This window comes from Antennarius striatus, chromosome 3, assembly GCF_040054535.1.
Source record: "Antennarius striatus isolate MH-2024 chromosome 3, ASM4005453v1, whole genome shotgun sequence".
Lineage (NCBI taxonomy): Eukaryota > Metazoa > Chordata > Actinopteri > Lophiiformes > Antennariidae > Antennarius > Antennarius striatus.
This window is the reverse complement of record NC_090778.1, coordinates 13,529,772-13,545,549: the sequence shown is the minus strand read 5'-3', so window position 1 is coordinate 13,545,549 and position 15,778 is coordinate 13,529,772. Positions and strand designations below refer to the sequence as shown.

General features: G+C 39.2%; 1 protein-coding gene across 1 annotated transcript in view; it reads left to right on the top strand.

Annotated features, from left to right (window-relative positions):
- ksr2 (kinase suppressor of ras 2) overlaps positions 1-15,778 on the top strand; it is a 107,704-nt gene that overhangs the window by 21,445 nt on the left and 70,481 nt on the right. Inside the window, exons 4-5 of the mRNA XM_068311342.1 lie at positions 12,213-12,248; positions 13,778-14,279. Of these exons, the coding sequence (XP_068167443.1) occupies positions 12,213-12,248; positions 13,778-14,279 (538 nt within the window). The remainder of the gene's footprint in view (positions 1-12,212; positions 12,249-13,777; positions 14,280-15,778) is intronic.

Sequence of the window (15,778 nt, the reverse complement as noted above, 5' to 3'; positions counted from 1 at the left end):
GCGTCTGTGCACTTTGTTGGGATTTTGTGATTACTTGTGACTGCACATATGCATGAGTAGGAGAGAAGCACGGGCTTTTGAAGAGTTACACAGCATCGCAAGAACATTACCTGCTGCAAAACAAGGAGGAGGATGTTCTTATAACATGAGTCTTTTTCAAAGAGTTACAAAATCTGGAGGTTGTTAGATCAATTCAATCGCATGAATGAGAGCACAGAAAAAGATATGCATATGCATGCCATGTTTTTCTCAAAGAAATATGTTCATGAGTCATTGGGAATTATGTTAAAATTCAGTCTTGGCAATTCACATTTCAGAGAGATATAGAACATAATAAATGAAGGTATGTAGATATATGTGACAGCAGAAGAAGGAGACTAATGTTCCTTAATAGAATTCTTCACTTGAAGCTCACGGGATTGCAGTCAATGAGCTGCAATGAGCTGTCATTCACAGCCTAAACTTAAGACCGTCTTATTAAAAAACATGTGAGCCGCAGAAATAAGGAGAGTGATATTCTCACCTTACTTTGCTTGTACTGACTAGGTTTACCAAAGTCAATGTGACAGTTTGGGCATCAACAAAACGGATGGGCAACTGAGCTGAAACGTTTGCTGTTAGTGCCGAGCCTCGGCACGAATGAGCAGTGATGCATTCACTTACTAATGTGTGCTGAAGTGTTTTTCAATGATGATGCATTCAAATACCGTTCAACATATGTGCTAAAGTGCATCTTAAAAGTGATGCTAAATCTTATTTGGGGATGAAAGCATTAACTACACAGACTGTGACGCTTTGAAAACCTTGGAAAGAAGTGATGAGAATCAGAGATGTAATGGGGCGGCAGTAGCTCAGTACACTGGGTCTTGGGCCGGTAGTGGGAGGTGCGTTTTCACCCCCTGCACGCTGCCGAGGTGCCTTTGAGCAAAGCATCTTCCCCTTATAAGTTGTACATTTGCGAGCCTCATGTGAGAGCTGCTCACCGCTCTACACCCCCCATCATGCGCATGCCTTCAGGCCCCTTGTGTGTGTGTGTGTGTGTGAGTGTGTGAGCATGTATGTGTGTGTGTTACGGGCCTGTACAGATATATATACACACGTGATTATTGGAGTGGAAAAAAGTAATTTCCCTATGAGGATTAATAAAGGATTGATTAATATTATTATTATTACTAATCTGTGTCTTTCACCTCAAGAACAAGAACATGATCGTACTCATCTCATCTAACTTTTGATAAGGAAATACATTCTCTAAAGAAGGGGTGCTCAATACATTGATCACGGTCAACTGGTTAATTTGCAAAGGTAGATTTTCATAGAAACTATGACCCAGCATACAAATTGGTGTCCATTACCGCAGATGGTAATGTTTTGCCGCTTGAATTGATTTATTGCCAAGTGCAGACAAGACGAGGCTTTCCCGGACTTCCTTAATTACCACTACATAATCCATCAACAAGCGTTATGCATTAAAATGCTCAATATAAGATCATGGATGTGGCAACGAAGATAGTGTGTTCGATTTGGGTCAGATCTCTTCAAAGACAGTTATTCCGTGAACATCTGGAGAGGGTTGCTGCGACCACTCTGAGTTGTTGCTACACAGTGACATGAGATGGCTTTGTCAGGGAAATTCCTTTGACTATTCCGAGAGCTCTGTCCAGAGATTAAGCAGTTCTTCCATGTAGCTGGACATGCAGAATACAAATAGCTAAATGACGTACTGTTCCACCATGGCTGATGGTCATTTGGAAATGTGCTTGAGGCTGTTTGTCAGCGGCTACTGTCCAGACTGGTTGAATCCATTCAGTGCAAGTCATTAGAATAAACTAAAAAAAATCTGTATACATAGATAATTGTGTTTAATTAATTTTGTTGTGCAATATGGGTTCATATTTTTATGAAAGGTAAATCGTGTATTGCACATACAGTACAATCTCAATCTCCCCACCTATATATTTTAATAAGCTCACTTGAAAACCTCATGCTGCCACGCTTCCGGGGTCTAACTAGAAGTTCGGGCCGCTAGCCGAGTTAGCACCAGTCTTCACATTTGTCCATGTCTCTCACTTATGGAGCCGTTTTGGCTTCGTCAAACATAGCTGTTTATATTCTTTCATTGGGACCTCACGTTTTGGTGTGGGGAACCCCGATGCTTTATTCACCAGGACTGAACTCACGAAGCCAGTGTCTACCCGGATGGCTGGTCCGTTACGTCGAAACGGCCTTCATCCTCACGTTCGTCCGTCCCACACACACGGAGCCATTACGGCTTCGTTGGACACAGTGGTTTGTTTTCTTGTGACGGCGAAGACAAAAAACAAACGACGTCTGATATTATTGCTTTATCGTGGAATTTCCATGGGGTTCCCGGTTCCCGCTAGAATATTTATAGATAAATATCTTTTGCATTTTTGTAGTTGGTACATCTTTTTGACTTGGTCATTATGTATATGCGCATGTGACTAACTAACAATGTGTGTCCTGGGGTGGAGTAATAATTTCTATGGGGATCAGTATAGTAAATTAAAATTAAAAATGTTATAAGTAGCTCATATGCTGAAAGAATGTGAGCATCCCTGCTCTAAAGTAACCTTCATCTGAAACTCTGAATTTTGTCCTTCACTTGCAACAGGTTCAGTAGTCCACTGTTGTGTTAGAAGCATAAATTTAACTAATTAGACCCACTGCAAAACAAGGAGGAGGATTTTCTTATACCATGAGTATTTTTCAAAGAGTTAGAAAATCTGGAGGTTGTTACAAAATTACAGATCAATTCAATTGCTTGAATGAGAGCACAGAAAAATCTTTGCATATGCATGCCATGTTTTTCTCAAAGAAAATATGTTCATGAGTCATCGGGAATTATGTTAAAAATTCAGTCTTGGTAATTCACACGTCAGAGAGATACAGAGCATAATAAATGAACGTATGTAGATATATGTGATAGCAGAAGAAGGAGACTAATGCAGCTTAATAGAATTCTTCACTAGAGGCTCATGGGATTCAATGAGCTGCAATGAGGATGAGTCATACCATTCGGAGGCAGCCGGTCGCTGCTTTGTGCTGCAATATACACACATTATCCAGCCCACATCTCTAGATGAGTCCACACACACACACACACACACACACACACACACACACACACACACACACGCACACACGCACACACGCACACACGCACGGAATGTCGTGAAAATGACTTCTTCGGTAGATCAGGTTAATCCTTCTGATCTTGGTTCGGCACAATGGATCTCCTCTTTAGCTTTCTCCGTTATTTTTTGTTGTTGCTGCTGATAGTTTAGAGGAGCATCCCTTCGCAATGCCTGGTGACAACTTCACTCACACAAAACACATAATTGGCTTCAAATGCCATCAGCAAGAGACAGACGCGAAAGAGAGGAGAGGGATGCGTAGAATTTGTGAGGGAGGAGATAGGAGTGTGAAGGAAGCATGTGGAGAAAGAAGGATGTGGAACAACCAAAGTGAGAATTAGGGTGAATAGGAGACAATGATGACATTAGATCAAGCAATGTATTCATGTTGAGAAGGAAGGAGCAGGTGCAACATGGCAGGAAAACTACCAGGAGGAGGGTTGGCCTGAGCCCTGAATGCACCCCAGTGCAGCAGCCATAAGACAGGTAGAAGTGTTACTTTGACTGTAACATTCTCAAACTCTCAAGGGGTCAAGATTAAAACGAAACGTGCATTCATTGAATCACTGGCCTTTTCAGCAAATCCTGTTTACAATGGCAGTAAGACAGACTTGCCTCTGTCCCACTGGCATTTCACTGCCATTTAGCCGTAAGAAACAAAACATTTAGTGGTAGTTAGTCCAATTATGAAGCTGTTATCTACCTTTCTCAAAGCCTCACTGCATGTTCAGATTGCCTTATTAATGGGGGCGGGGTGTACCATTTGCATTAATCACTGGGTAAGCAGTTGCAGATGCTTTGTGCATTGTTTGATTGATGTGTAGATGTGGGATTATTCAGGTGAGAGGAGATAATGGAATATTGATGCTAACGCTGCTCCAAAATTAAATATGAAGACATGTATAAATGTAACCATCGTTTTGCGAAAATGTGTGGAAAGAAACATTTTAAAAGAAAGATTTCGTCATTATGTAAATCATATTCAGCCCCTTTGTTTATTTTTTCTGTCACATGGAAATTCTTAAAACCATGATCTGCACTTAAAAATCTGTGCATTCGAATTTGTTTTCTCATTTAGGTCCTCACGGTGAATGATAGGATCCTCACATTAACAGGAGCTGGATTCTTAATGAATAGATTCAATGAAATAATCAATTGAATGATTTAGTGGTTTTGAAGTCTTGCTTATTTATTTATTTTTTCACAAATATGTAATTCCAATCAGGAACACATACAACTTCTCTGATGTTTGACCACACCGAAGGCTGCGGAAACAAGTGGTAATACTTATTATCACCGTATGAATGCAGTGTGGTTTATTTGTACAGAGTTCTGTGTTCCCAATGCATCAAACCTGAAGCTACATTGCTAATTTGGAGTCATGTTTTGGACCACTGGATGAAATGAATGCATGTCAATAATTCACTTAATATCTGTAGTTATATTGCCAGATGCAAGGTGGGCGTGGCATCAGGGTCCCTTGTCCACTAATCAAGAAATACATTCCCAATATAAAGGATATACTGTAATGCGATTCAATACATTACAACGCATTGCGTTGCTCATATCATGAATGAAAGAATAAATATTTGTACTAGTGGGATAAAACAATAATATCAGACTTCATACCAAACACATCAAAACAAATGTATTGGTATTATAAACCAAGCGCACCCATCACAAGAGTTCTCCCACCAGCAGGCAGCACATCCCTGTCTGACCCAGAACTGGGGTCGGCGTCTTTGGCGAGGGAACATGAATGAATGAATGCATAAATAAATATATAAACTATGACTCGTAAAGAAACAGACCAACAAATATCCAACTGTCAACCATGTTTATCAACGCGCCTTCGACGTGGAGCTGTTATACTTCTAAAATAGTTTTAACTCGGTCCATTCTGTGTGTACATGTAGACACGGGTCACACACAGTAACATCACAGCGGTTTTCGTGGCAGGGAGACGCCCCCCGGATAGTAAAAGTTTTGCTGCCCGATGCCTTACGCCATATTGTTCACGTGATTCCTTCTGGCAGATGTGCGGTGATTGGTTGTGCGCTTGATTAGTTAGGCGCTGGGTGGAGTTAAAACATGACACTATGAGGTTTTCAAGTGAGCTTATTCAAATATATAGGTGGGGAGATATATTCTTTGGATGCAGGTTTTACACATGGAATCACGTCCTCACATCTGCACATTTACATCAATTTTCAGTGAGGAATAACAGGCAATCACATGCACTTGTCTGTGTTGACTCCTAGACTGGAAATGGCAATAAATCTTCATCAGTGTTCATGTTGTTGGTCTTGTCCGTGTGCGTAAGTCCTCCAAAAACGTAGATGATTATGTAGTAAATAAATGCAGATAATGTAGAGGGAGGTCCGTCGATCTGTACATCCAATTTACTCTAGAGCAATAATGGGCCTTGAAGAGCTTCACTTCACAATGTCACCAACAATGACACCATGGTAATTCCTATACATCATAGTATTTTCTGTTTTACTGTGTCTAAGTAAATTAAACCAAGCTTATAAACACTGGTTAATTCATCCATCTGTTAAACTGCCCTCTGTTTTTGATCAAGCAGTTTATATTTGGTTTTTCACAGCTGCCACCTGTCACTGGAAATATGGTTGGTGGAGAAATGACGCTGAACTAAACCCTGGTTTGCGATAAAATCATAAGCTAAAGCACTATAACATCAGACGCTAACTTTGTCTGAGGTGTCATTATGTTTCTTTATGACATTGTGGAGTTGGCTGGCATTCCCCTGCTTGTTCTTTGAATGCAGAGGAATGTCACACACACACACACACGCACGCACGCACCCACGCACGCACGCACGCACGCACGCACACACACACACGCACACACACTAATAGGTTGTTTAGGTTAACTTTACAAAACTTAGAAACCATTATTTCTGGGGTTTTTTTAGCATGATATTTTAGCCGAGGCAGAGAGTGAAGTTTTCATGAAAAGGAAAATAGCTATTCTCCCTGAAATAAACTCATCAGCTTTGCATTTATTACCATTTATTACACAAATTCATTACACAGTACTTGTATGAAGAGTTGTTTAACAGTAGATTTGAACTGACTGAATACTGAACCTTTATAACCAATCAGCTATGCTTAGCTTTCTTTACTGGTCAGGAGTGATATTGTCAATTAATCATTCCAAATCGCCCGTAGGTGTGAGTGTGTGTGTTAGTGATTATCTGTCTTACGTGTGGCTCTGCGGCGCACTGGCGTCATGCCCAGAGTGTCCCCTGCCTCTTGCTTGTGAGTCTGCTAGGATAGACTCCAGTAACCCCTGTGACCAGCTACAGTAGAAGGAAGGAAGCAGATAGTAAAATGAATGAATGGATGAGTGATATTGTCAGCTCAGCTGTCATTCACAGCCTGATCTTTGAAAAAAAACAAGAAACATGCGAGCTGCCGAAACAAGATGAGTGAGGTCTTAATCTTACTTTGCTTGTACTGACTAGGTTTACCAAAGTCGATGTGACAGCTCAGGCATCAACAAAACGGATGGGCAACTGAGCTGAAACGTTTGCTGTCAGTGCCGAGCCTCGGCACGAATGAGCAGTGATGCATTCACTTACTAATGTGTGCTGAAGTGTTTCTGAATGATGATTCATTCACATACCGTTCAACATATGCGCTAACGTGCATCTTAAAAGTGATACAAAATCTTATTAGGGGGATGAAAGCATTAACTACACAGACTGTGACGCTTTAATCACCTTGGAAAGAAGTGATGAGAATCAGTGATGTAATTTGTGTTATTCACCTCAACAACATGATTATGACTAGTCATCTATCTCTTTGGCAAAGAAATACATCCTCCTAAGTAACCTTCATCTGGGACTCTGAACTTTGAGTATTTAATGCTACAGGTACAGTAGTCCAGTGTTAGAAGCTTTAATGTAACTATTTGGAGCAGACCTCCGTATTGATTTCCTCCTTATAAATTCTTTTTGCACCTTCCACAATCAAAGTGCTCTCAAGTCTGTTCTGATAATTTTATAGAATGATACAGTGCTTGCAATACTTACATACAGTACAGTACTTAAAATATTATCTAATGCATCACATAAAAATCCATCAATTTAGTAAAAGAAAACCAAACTTCCAATGTGAATTTCCGGAGGAGATGAATGCCGTCAGAAATTGATTGGGCACAGGCGAGTCTCGCTATCAGCGAGTTATTTCTTTGTTCAGTTCATATTCTCGAAATTGTGATTAATTACAGGACTTTCTTCTAATAAGCTCTCTGTGAAAAAAACAACTTTTAAAGTTTCTAACAAGCATAATCCACACAAATGTACTGTAGTTACTCTTCTGACAGGGTTATGCTCACTCTGTGTTCTTCAGCTCATTTCAGTAGCGAGCTTTCTTGTGTGCCTGAGGCTTCATCTTAGTTAGATTTAGAGAAACAAGAAATTCATAAGTCAAATCCTGTCACTATATTGCTGTAGCAGTTGCTAAGATACTAGTGACTCATTACTCGAAGCAATGGTTTCCTGAATGTGATTCAAGTTCATTTTTTATCTCACAGAGAAATTTCACTGTGGTATCAACTTGATGAGTCCTGTCAAACTAATTTTTAAAGAGAGGCTGCCTCATGCACAAATGTAATTACCAAAGGCATGCTCATAATTCAAATCAAAGGTGATTGGCTGACATTTAAAAAAAAAACGCCGTCTTGTTAGAATTTAGAGGGTACAAATTTTGAAGATGACAAATTTGTACCTCATGTATCAGGTATTAAATGGCTCCAGACCTGACCAGAAGCAATTAATTTTCTGTTGACTCCCATCTCAAATATCAACCTCAGTGATGTAAACTGTTCCGTAGATTAGATGTGATCATTCATGTGGGGTCAATTGGATTTTTTACATTATGAGTAGGTTTATTCCTGCTAATAGAGGACTTTTGATTGAACTTCTCCCATATCTTTCCCCGTGTTTGTGTATGAGCACTCCTCCGGGTCCACTCGGAATCTCTGCATTTTCATTTCTCTCTGAAAGGGCTAGAAAATGAGCCTCTTGTTTTGTTTTCAGGTACAACAATCAGTGAGGACCTGACTGACTAGTATCTGTAAGTGCAAACTACAGCTTACGGCTGTTGACAGGGAGTACATTCGCGATAGTCTTAAATAAACAGTGCTATTGAAGTGTCAATCATTTTAAGAACACACATGTGAACCAAAGTAAGCTCTGATGTTTTCCAACATTTTTGTCCAGTTGTTTCTGTTTGTGTTTGTTTTCCATGGAAACATTCTGTGCAGGATATAGATGACTATGAGTCAAGCAGAGAGAACAAGCTCACCAGTGATGTCATAGATACGGATTGATGAGGGACGTTCACTGCTTATTTCAGAGGCCTGCTGATAAACAATTATTACAAATACATATATATTATACATTTTCTGATGGTTTAGGTTTTGATGGCACTGGTGGATATACACACTCTCTGAGTGCTTTCTAGTTACTTCTGTGTTCATTTGCATTTGACATCTTAATATCAACCTGTTTTGAATGGCATACTCCAGAATCACTTGGCTGTGAAAATTTTTTTGTTCCTCTGTGGTAAGACATTGAAGGAAGATCATGCGCCACTTCTCTGTACCTTAGACAGTATCTACCCACCAACATAATCCTGGATTTCTATCCCAGGCATTTGGTCAGGTAGTAAACCCCATCTCTTCCTGAGCTTTTGCTGAAAAAGTAGAGTTAGTCAGATGTGGTAACTGTGCTGCTTTAGAGGTTCATCACGCTCATAGATTTGCTAAACCACTTTTCTGTGTCTGAACTCATAGACACCGTGTCTCACATGAAAATATCCTCCTGCTCCTTTGACATTACTCTCGGTTTATATTTAAAATTCTACATTGTGTATGGCCTGATTTACTTCTCAGTTCACTGTCCACTGGCAATGTCCCAATTTATTTTAGGTCTGCTTGTGTCCAACCAGTCTTTTTAAACCTGGGATGGATCCTGCTGCCGCCGACAATCACTGTCCACATTCTACCGCTACTTTTATCTCTAAGACTGTTAAAAGAATATTTCAAAACTGCTTCTCAATGCTGGTGAGAAACTATAATACAGTGGATAAAATAATTATTGAACAAATAAATATATTTACTGAGACAAATAGTGACATGTTTCCCCACTGTGTATAAAATTTGAAAATGCTGATGAGACTTAGCTATACTGTACTCACCAGTTAAGAACACTGACCTCACTATGGCCAGCTCCTTCCAAGATTTGCCAAATAAAAGTAATTAAAAGTAATTAATTTTCTTACAATTTAAATATATAAATTATTCTCAATGGGCTTTCTTGCATGACGAACAAACCATGTCACCTTTTAATTTTCATGAAACGTCATCAAGGTTACAGTAAATGTTCAAGTCCCTTTTAACAGTAATTTAGATTTTTGTCATACATTCATCTTCTTGAAAATGGGATGATCGTAATCGTTCCGTCTTCATACTGCATTGGTTGATCATTTAAAATATTATGGGAAAATATTACATGTTGAGGAAGATTATTTGTTACTTACAATTTGTGACAGTAGCTTGGACGTGAACGTTTTTAGTCGATTACAGATGGAGAAAGTCAAATTCATACATTTGTTTGAAGTAAAGCAGATGTATTTGTTGAGTATCATTTAGTATGAACAGTTCGCTTGTAATCACATATTTAGTTGTTTGTTTAGTCGGCAACAAATAGAACATTCAGGTTTTGAGTCAGATTTGTTTTTGATATATTTTCATTATCAGAACCTAGAATGAAATTAATGACTGAAACAAGATTCTTAATACTTGAAGGAACTTATCAGAGTTTGCACAAAATACCCATTGCTTCGATAAAACCTTCATATGATGTATTTCCGTGAGTATAATAACGCCACCAAAGACCCGTTCTGACTTGCTACCTTTAATTCCCTGGTTATCATAACATAGTTGGATGATGTTGGTTCTCAAGCTGTTCACATTTTATTTCTACAAAATATATTAGTTTTTAAGGTAAGGGTAGAGATTGGCTTTAAATTCTGCCGTACCCGTGATCCTCAGAAGCTGTTACCATGGAGAACAATAATGTCATAGGAATGCAGTACAATGTTTCAGTAATCCCCTGGGTGTTGAGCTCAGATCTAGCAGACATAGGGTATTATTACCATTGATTTAAAGTTCTGTTTGTGTCTGTAGAAAATGACTTTCCACTAAACAGAGAGCATCTCATTTCATCTGGAAAGATAGCTTTAAAAAATATAAAAAGGCCCTCTGCAACAAGAACAGCCCATTACTGAGTATTAATAGAGGAAAAGAAGAACCTCATCAGGTTGACAGAGTCATAGCCCTGTTTGGGGCTATGACTCTGTATTGTATTCTTGTAACCCTCAGTAGAAATGACTTTATGAGCATTTCGATCATAAAATTCTACCTATTAGAGGGACAATTTATCACCTCTTGCTCTCAGCTAATAGAAATTCGTCTCCAAACACAACACAAAAAACTGACTTCTTTTAGTTCTTCATTGAAGCCACGCTATCCCAGACCCCTGCTTAGTTTGTATTAAGCATTTCTATTTCAGATAGGACCAGATTTGCCTTTGTTAACTACAAACATTAACGGTTTCAGCTGTATACATCAAGCACACTCATAGTATCTTCCCATTCTCTCTAAAACCCTCAATAAAGCAGTTGCTGATGTTTTCTGTAATTGTCACACTGCAATTGTTTCAAGGTTTAGAGAGCATAATAATGGTACATCCTCAACATCCGAGGTTACTAAATTAATGGATTTGACTGCAATGGGCTTCTGTGACCATACAGGAAACAAATATGGATAAACTTTAATATAGGAATTTTGAAATGGAATGAAATGGACTGCTCAGTATAGCTGTCTGAGCACTGGGTTCTAGTGTTGCTATATATATATATATATATATCATATGTCCATCCACATATGACATTTGCTCCACCTCAGTTACTGACATATTGTATCTGGGAATTTAACTTTGTTCACACATTTTAACAGGCATTGTTCACTTTCACCCATAAGATATTTCTCCTGTATTGGCATCTCTGCACTGCTGAATACAACTTTTCTCATGCCGAGGCCAAAGCTCTTAAAGCCACCATCATGCCTATAAGAACTCATATTTCCTGATTACCCGACAACGACACTACGTTCTTTAACAATTATGCCAGGAAGAAAATTTGAACCACAGCAGTTTGGTGCTGCACCTCTATTTCTTTTATTTATATGTGAACTAAATGTTTTGCTACAATTCATTATCACATAACATAACCTTCAATGAACAAATACTTGGAGAGGCATTACACTGGGTGTCGTTTGAGTTGACTTTAACAAGAAGCCCAATTGAGATATCACTAAAATATAAAACATATATATAAATAGCACAAGATGCTTAAAACTTACATATGTTATGTCCTTTGTGTATTGGTAGTGGATCTTAATGGCTTCTACATACAATTGCAAAATAGGAAAGACTGCAGGCTTTTTTTCCTATCAAGTTTCACAATTCCACTGGGACATTTTATGGGTGATATTTTGTGTGCTTCATTTGATGTTGCTGTTGATATTGTTTTTGAAGTTTGTGTTTTTGATGCTTGTAGGTCCTTAGAGATAAGAATCATAAGCATCACACAGGCAATGAAAATAATGACTCAAAATAAAAAAGAAATGTACAGGACTGTTGAATGAAATTTACATGGCTTAGTGTTGAGTAGCAGATCAGTGTGAGGTCAGCCATGATGTGTGTGTTTGTGCATACATATTTAAACATGCACACGCACGCACGCACGCACACACACACACACGCACGCACACACACACACACACACACACACACACACACACACACACATACCTGTTGAAATGTACCCTGGATGAATTGTGAATTGAACAGCCTCTTAGCTTTGTATAACTACAGGTGGAAAGAAAGTAGAATACTGCAGACTATTGCAGCTGTGTTTCTGCCAGATCAATAAACACATTCCTTTTCTCTTTCTGAAGAACAACTTGAGGAGGATAAGTTGCATAGTAATGAAGGTAAAGTATTATCGTCTGAGCTCAAAAACACTCATTTTGGCTGCTCACCTTCAACTATTTCACCTTTGAACTGTTCCTTTGTTTTTCATTCTTTCTCTACAGAAAGTTTACTTTTCGTAGAAGTTGGCTTATTTCATGACTCATGCAGCTTTGAACTATTGTCTTCTGGCAGACCCATTTTTCAGACTCGCTTGTGCCATCCATTCATGCTTAGTCTGCTTCACATCAGCATTTCTGTACAGCAATGCATGACTAAAGGCTTGTGCATCAATGCCCACATATATCTGTGACTATTAAAGACTTATGGCTTTAGTAGTTGTTGAAATACTTCTATTATGTTATGACGACTTACATTTGACATGTTGACTTTTTTAGTCATTCATTTGATTTGATCCAAAAATGTCTTTGACTCTGGGTGCCTACAGGGAAGTGTATTCTGATATTTTCATATGTGACATATACAGTCAATATTGTTGAATATTTGCATATACTAAAATAAAATTTGGCCCTTTTGTCTAGCAGTAGATGAAAATAATACCTTTACCCGTTTAGCTTCATTCACTACCATTCTTTTAAGACACCTTCTAGAGTTGAGGGGAATCATTGCTGATTTTAGTACAGTGGAAATAATACTCAGTGAACAGGCTTAATGAAGTTTTAACGCATTTTTCATGTCTTGCTTACTCCAATCATCTCTGATGGTATTTCTTCTTCCTGCCTACCTCATCCTTATCAGAAAGTGCTCTGAAAATATGCCCAATATTTACATAATGAGTATAGGGCAGACTTCATCCATATCTGTGTGCATCTTTAATGCAGAGCATATATGGGCCTTAATTTGTTCAAGGATGAATTCCCTTTACTCTTGAAATGCTCACCTGCTGTCAAGATGACTTTTCACCGCAGTCAAGAATTGCATTTAGTGACTGTTTCAATATTAAGTGTATGATGAAGATCTATTTAGTTTGACTTATTACAATATATTATGCAAATGTTTACCTCAATCATGATGATTTTTTTCACCCACCTTATGTGACCTGCCCTTTATTTTCTACTGATTTCAAATATCTACAGTTGAGAATTCTAAAACATTTGTGTTTGTAGTTCTGAAAGATAATTCAAAAGCAAAGTTTTATTTTTTATTTTATTTTATTCTTTTTAAAGAGAAATTCAGTATTTTTACAAGGACAGAAAAATTTAAGGATAGAGGTTGTTTTTTGCTGTACATATTATAAAGCCCTGGGCTATGTAAGTAACACTGACTTGACATTGGATAGTAGTTGAACAGAAAATCCTGTTTATATTTCTAATAAGCTGTGATCAGTATTAATAATGTTACATTTAATTTTATTGTGCTGGTTTTGTGCCAGAAGGTTTCCAGACATACGGTATATCTCAACCAGAAGAAATTTAAACAAAATTTTCCCCAGACTGAAGATAATCCGTGTGATCTGTTAACATACATTTTAAACAGAATTTCATAAACTTGGGCTATGTGGGCATAAAATCATATTTTTTTCTTCCAACAGGGAGCCAAGTGAAGCAGGACTGGTCTATCCAGTGGCCCACCTCTGAATCAGGCAAAGAAAACACTCCTGTATGCCAACCAGAGGCCAGCCAGTGGATCCGGTTCCAGCTCTCTCAAAGCCCCAAAGTCCAGTCCAAGTACAACCAGCACATATGCCAGAGCCCCCAGGCTGTGGCCCCCCCTTTATATGCCGATCGACTGACTGTCGATAGCCCCACCACAGGGCTCTTCCCACCCTTGGACTCCGGGCATCGATCCCTGCCTCCTTCACCCCGCCAGAGGCATTTTGGCCACACGCCTCCCCGGACTCCATTAGTAGTCAACACCATGACCCCGCCTGGGACCCCCCCTATGCGGCGAAGAAACAAAGTTAAAGCTCCAGGAACGCCACCTCCGCCGAGCCGCAAACTTATCCATCTGCTGCCCGGCTTCACTGCACTGCACCGCAGCAAATCCCATGAGTTTCAGCTGGGAAACCGCTTGGATGACACACAAACACCAAAGTAAGTGATGCACTCTTCTGGATTTTTGCGATGACAAATGTAAACACAATGGTCCAAATTGTAAGCACACAGTGTAAGTCCTGTCACCCTTTCAAATGACTTAAAATTCAGAAACATGCCCCCAAATATATCATGTGTAGTACAAAATACTTTTAATTCGGACTCAAATGTTACTACGTAATTGTTATATGCGAGTACTTGGATGGTTAAGAATTCAGAACTGTAATAAACTTGGTTACTTTCCACCACTGAAGATCCACAAAGCCTTACTGGTTACAAGCGGTATGTAATTAATTTTTATGATATTTTCCCAGTTGTTGTTAATGGGGTTTTGAGCAATTAAACTTTAGACAGTTCCATCTGCTAGAAAGTCTTCAGACCCATAAAATATCTGACTTTCCAAGTCCCCTTGTGCATGACTGGAATAAACATGATGTGGACGAAGTTTAAACATAGGTTAGTAGCAAATTAGGAGTCAGGATGCATATGTCTTATTACACACATTTAATTGACTGTTGACAATATTTAGTTAGAAGTTCTGTTATAGTTTGTTGCTGGTGAATAATTGTCAGCAGTTAACCTCCCCAGAAGTACACATTTAGAAATTCAGTCCTTTTCCGCTCTGCTCAATGGAAGACAAGACTTTGCAACATGATTCTGACTGATCCAACTGACATAAAGAGGAAGTCAAAGGCCCATCTTTCCCTTTAACAGTTTTACCAGAACATTATCAACCACCAGAGTCCAATCAGATTAATTCCTAGGAGGACATCATTGCCCATAAAGAACCTAGAGCCTGACGGTGAAGATAAGCGGCCTTGAGGCTGAGATCCTGACCGGCCGTTCTTGTGTCTGGTACTATGCTGATCAGATTTTCCACAAACAGGGTCGACCACTGCTAGGTAATCAGGAACCACAGTACGCCTCAGGAGAGCTGCACTCATTTTGATAATGCCATTATATGACAGTGGCCTATCACTGCTACACTTTGTAAGTTGATATTTGGGAGTTGTCCTCGGCTTTGACAGAAGCCATCTGGGTTACATTCGGTGTTCTGCTTCGTTTGTGGACAGGATTCAGTCCACACGTGTCTACGCATGTGGGTGTTCGTATCTGTATCTGCACGGTGAGGAGTGCATCAAAGCTGCAGTGAATAGACTCAAACGGCATTAGAGAATTGATTACCGGTCCCTGAGCGCTGATAGGCTGCAGGCTTTGAGTTGAGTCCCTTTAATCAATGGGCTGTGTGTGCCTGGAAATGTTGCAACTAATCGAGACCTGGCAGATCTGCTGGCTTCTTCGATAGCCAAGTACCTCTCGTAATATATCATAATTGGTTGGAGGATGATGCTGGCAAGCATCAAGTCAGAGTGGTTCAGTTCTGGTATGAGACACTTGTACTTGTGTTTTTTGTATCCATGTGTGCAACAGAATTGGCTTCACTGCAGAGTTGGCATCTGTTTTCTTTTGATGTAAGAGAAAATGATCACAATTAAGGG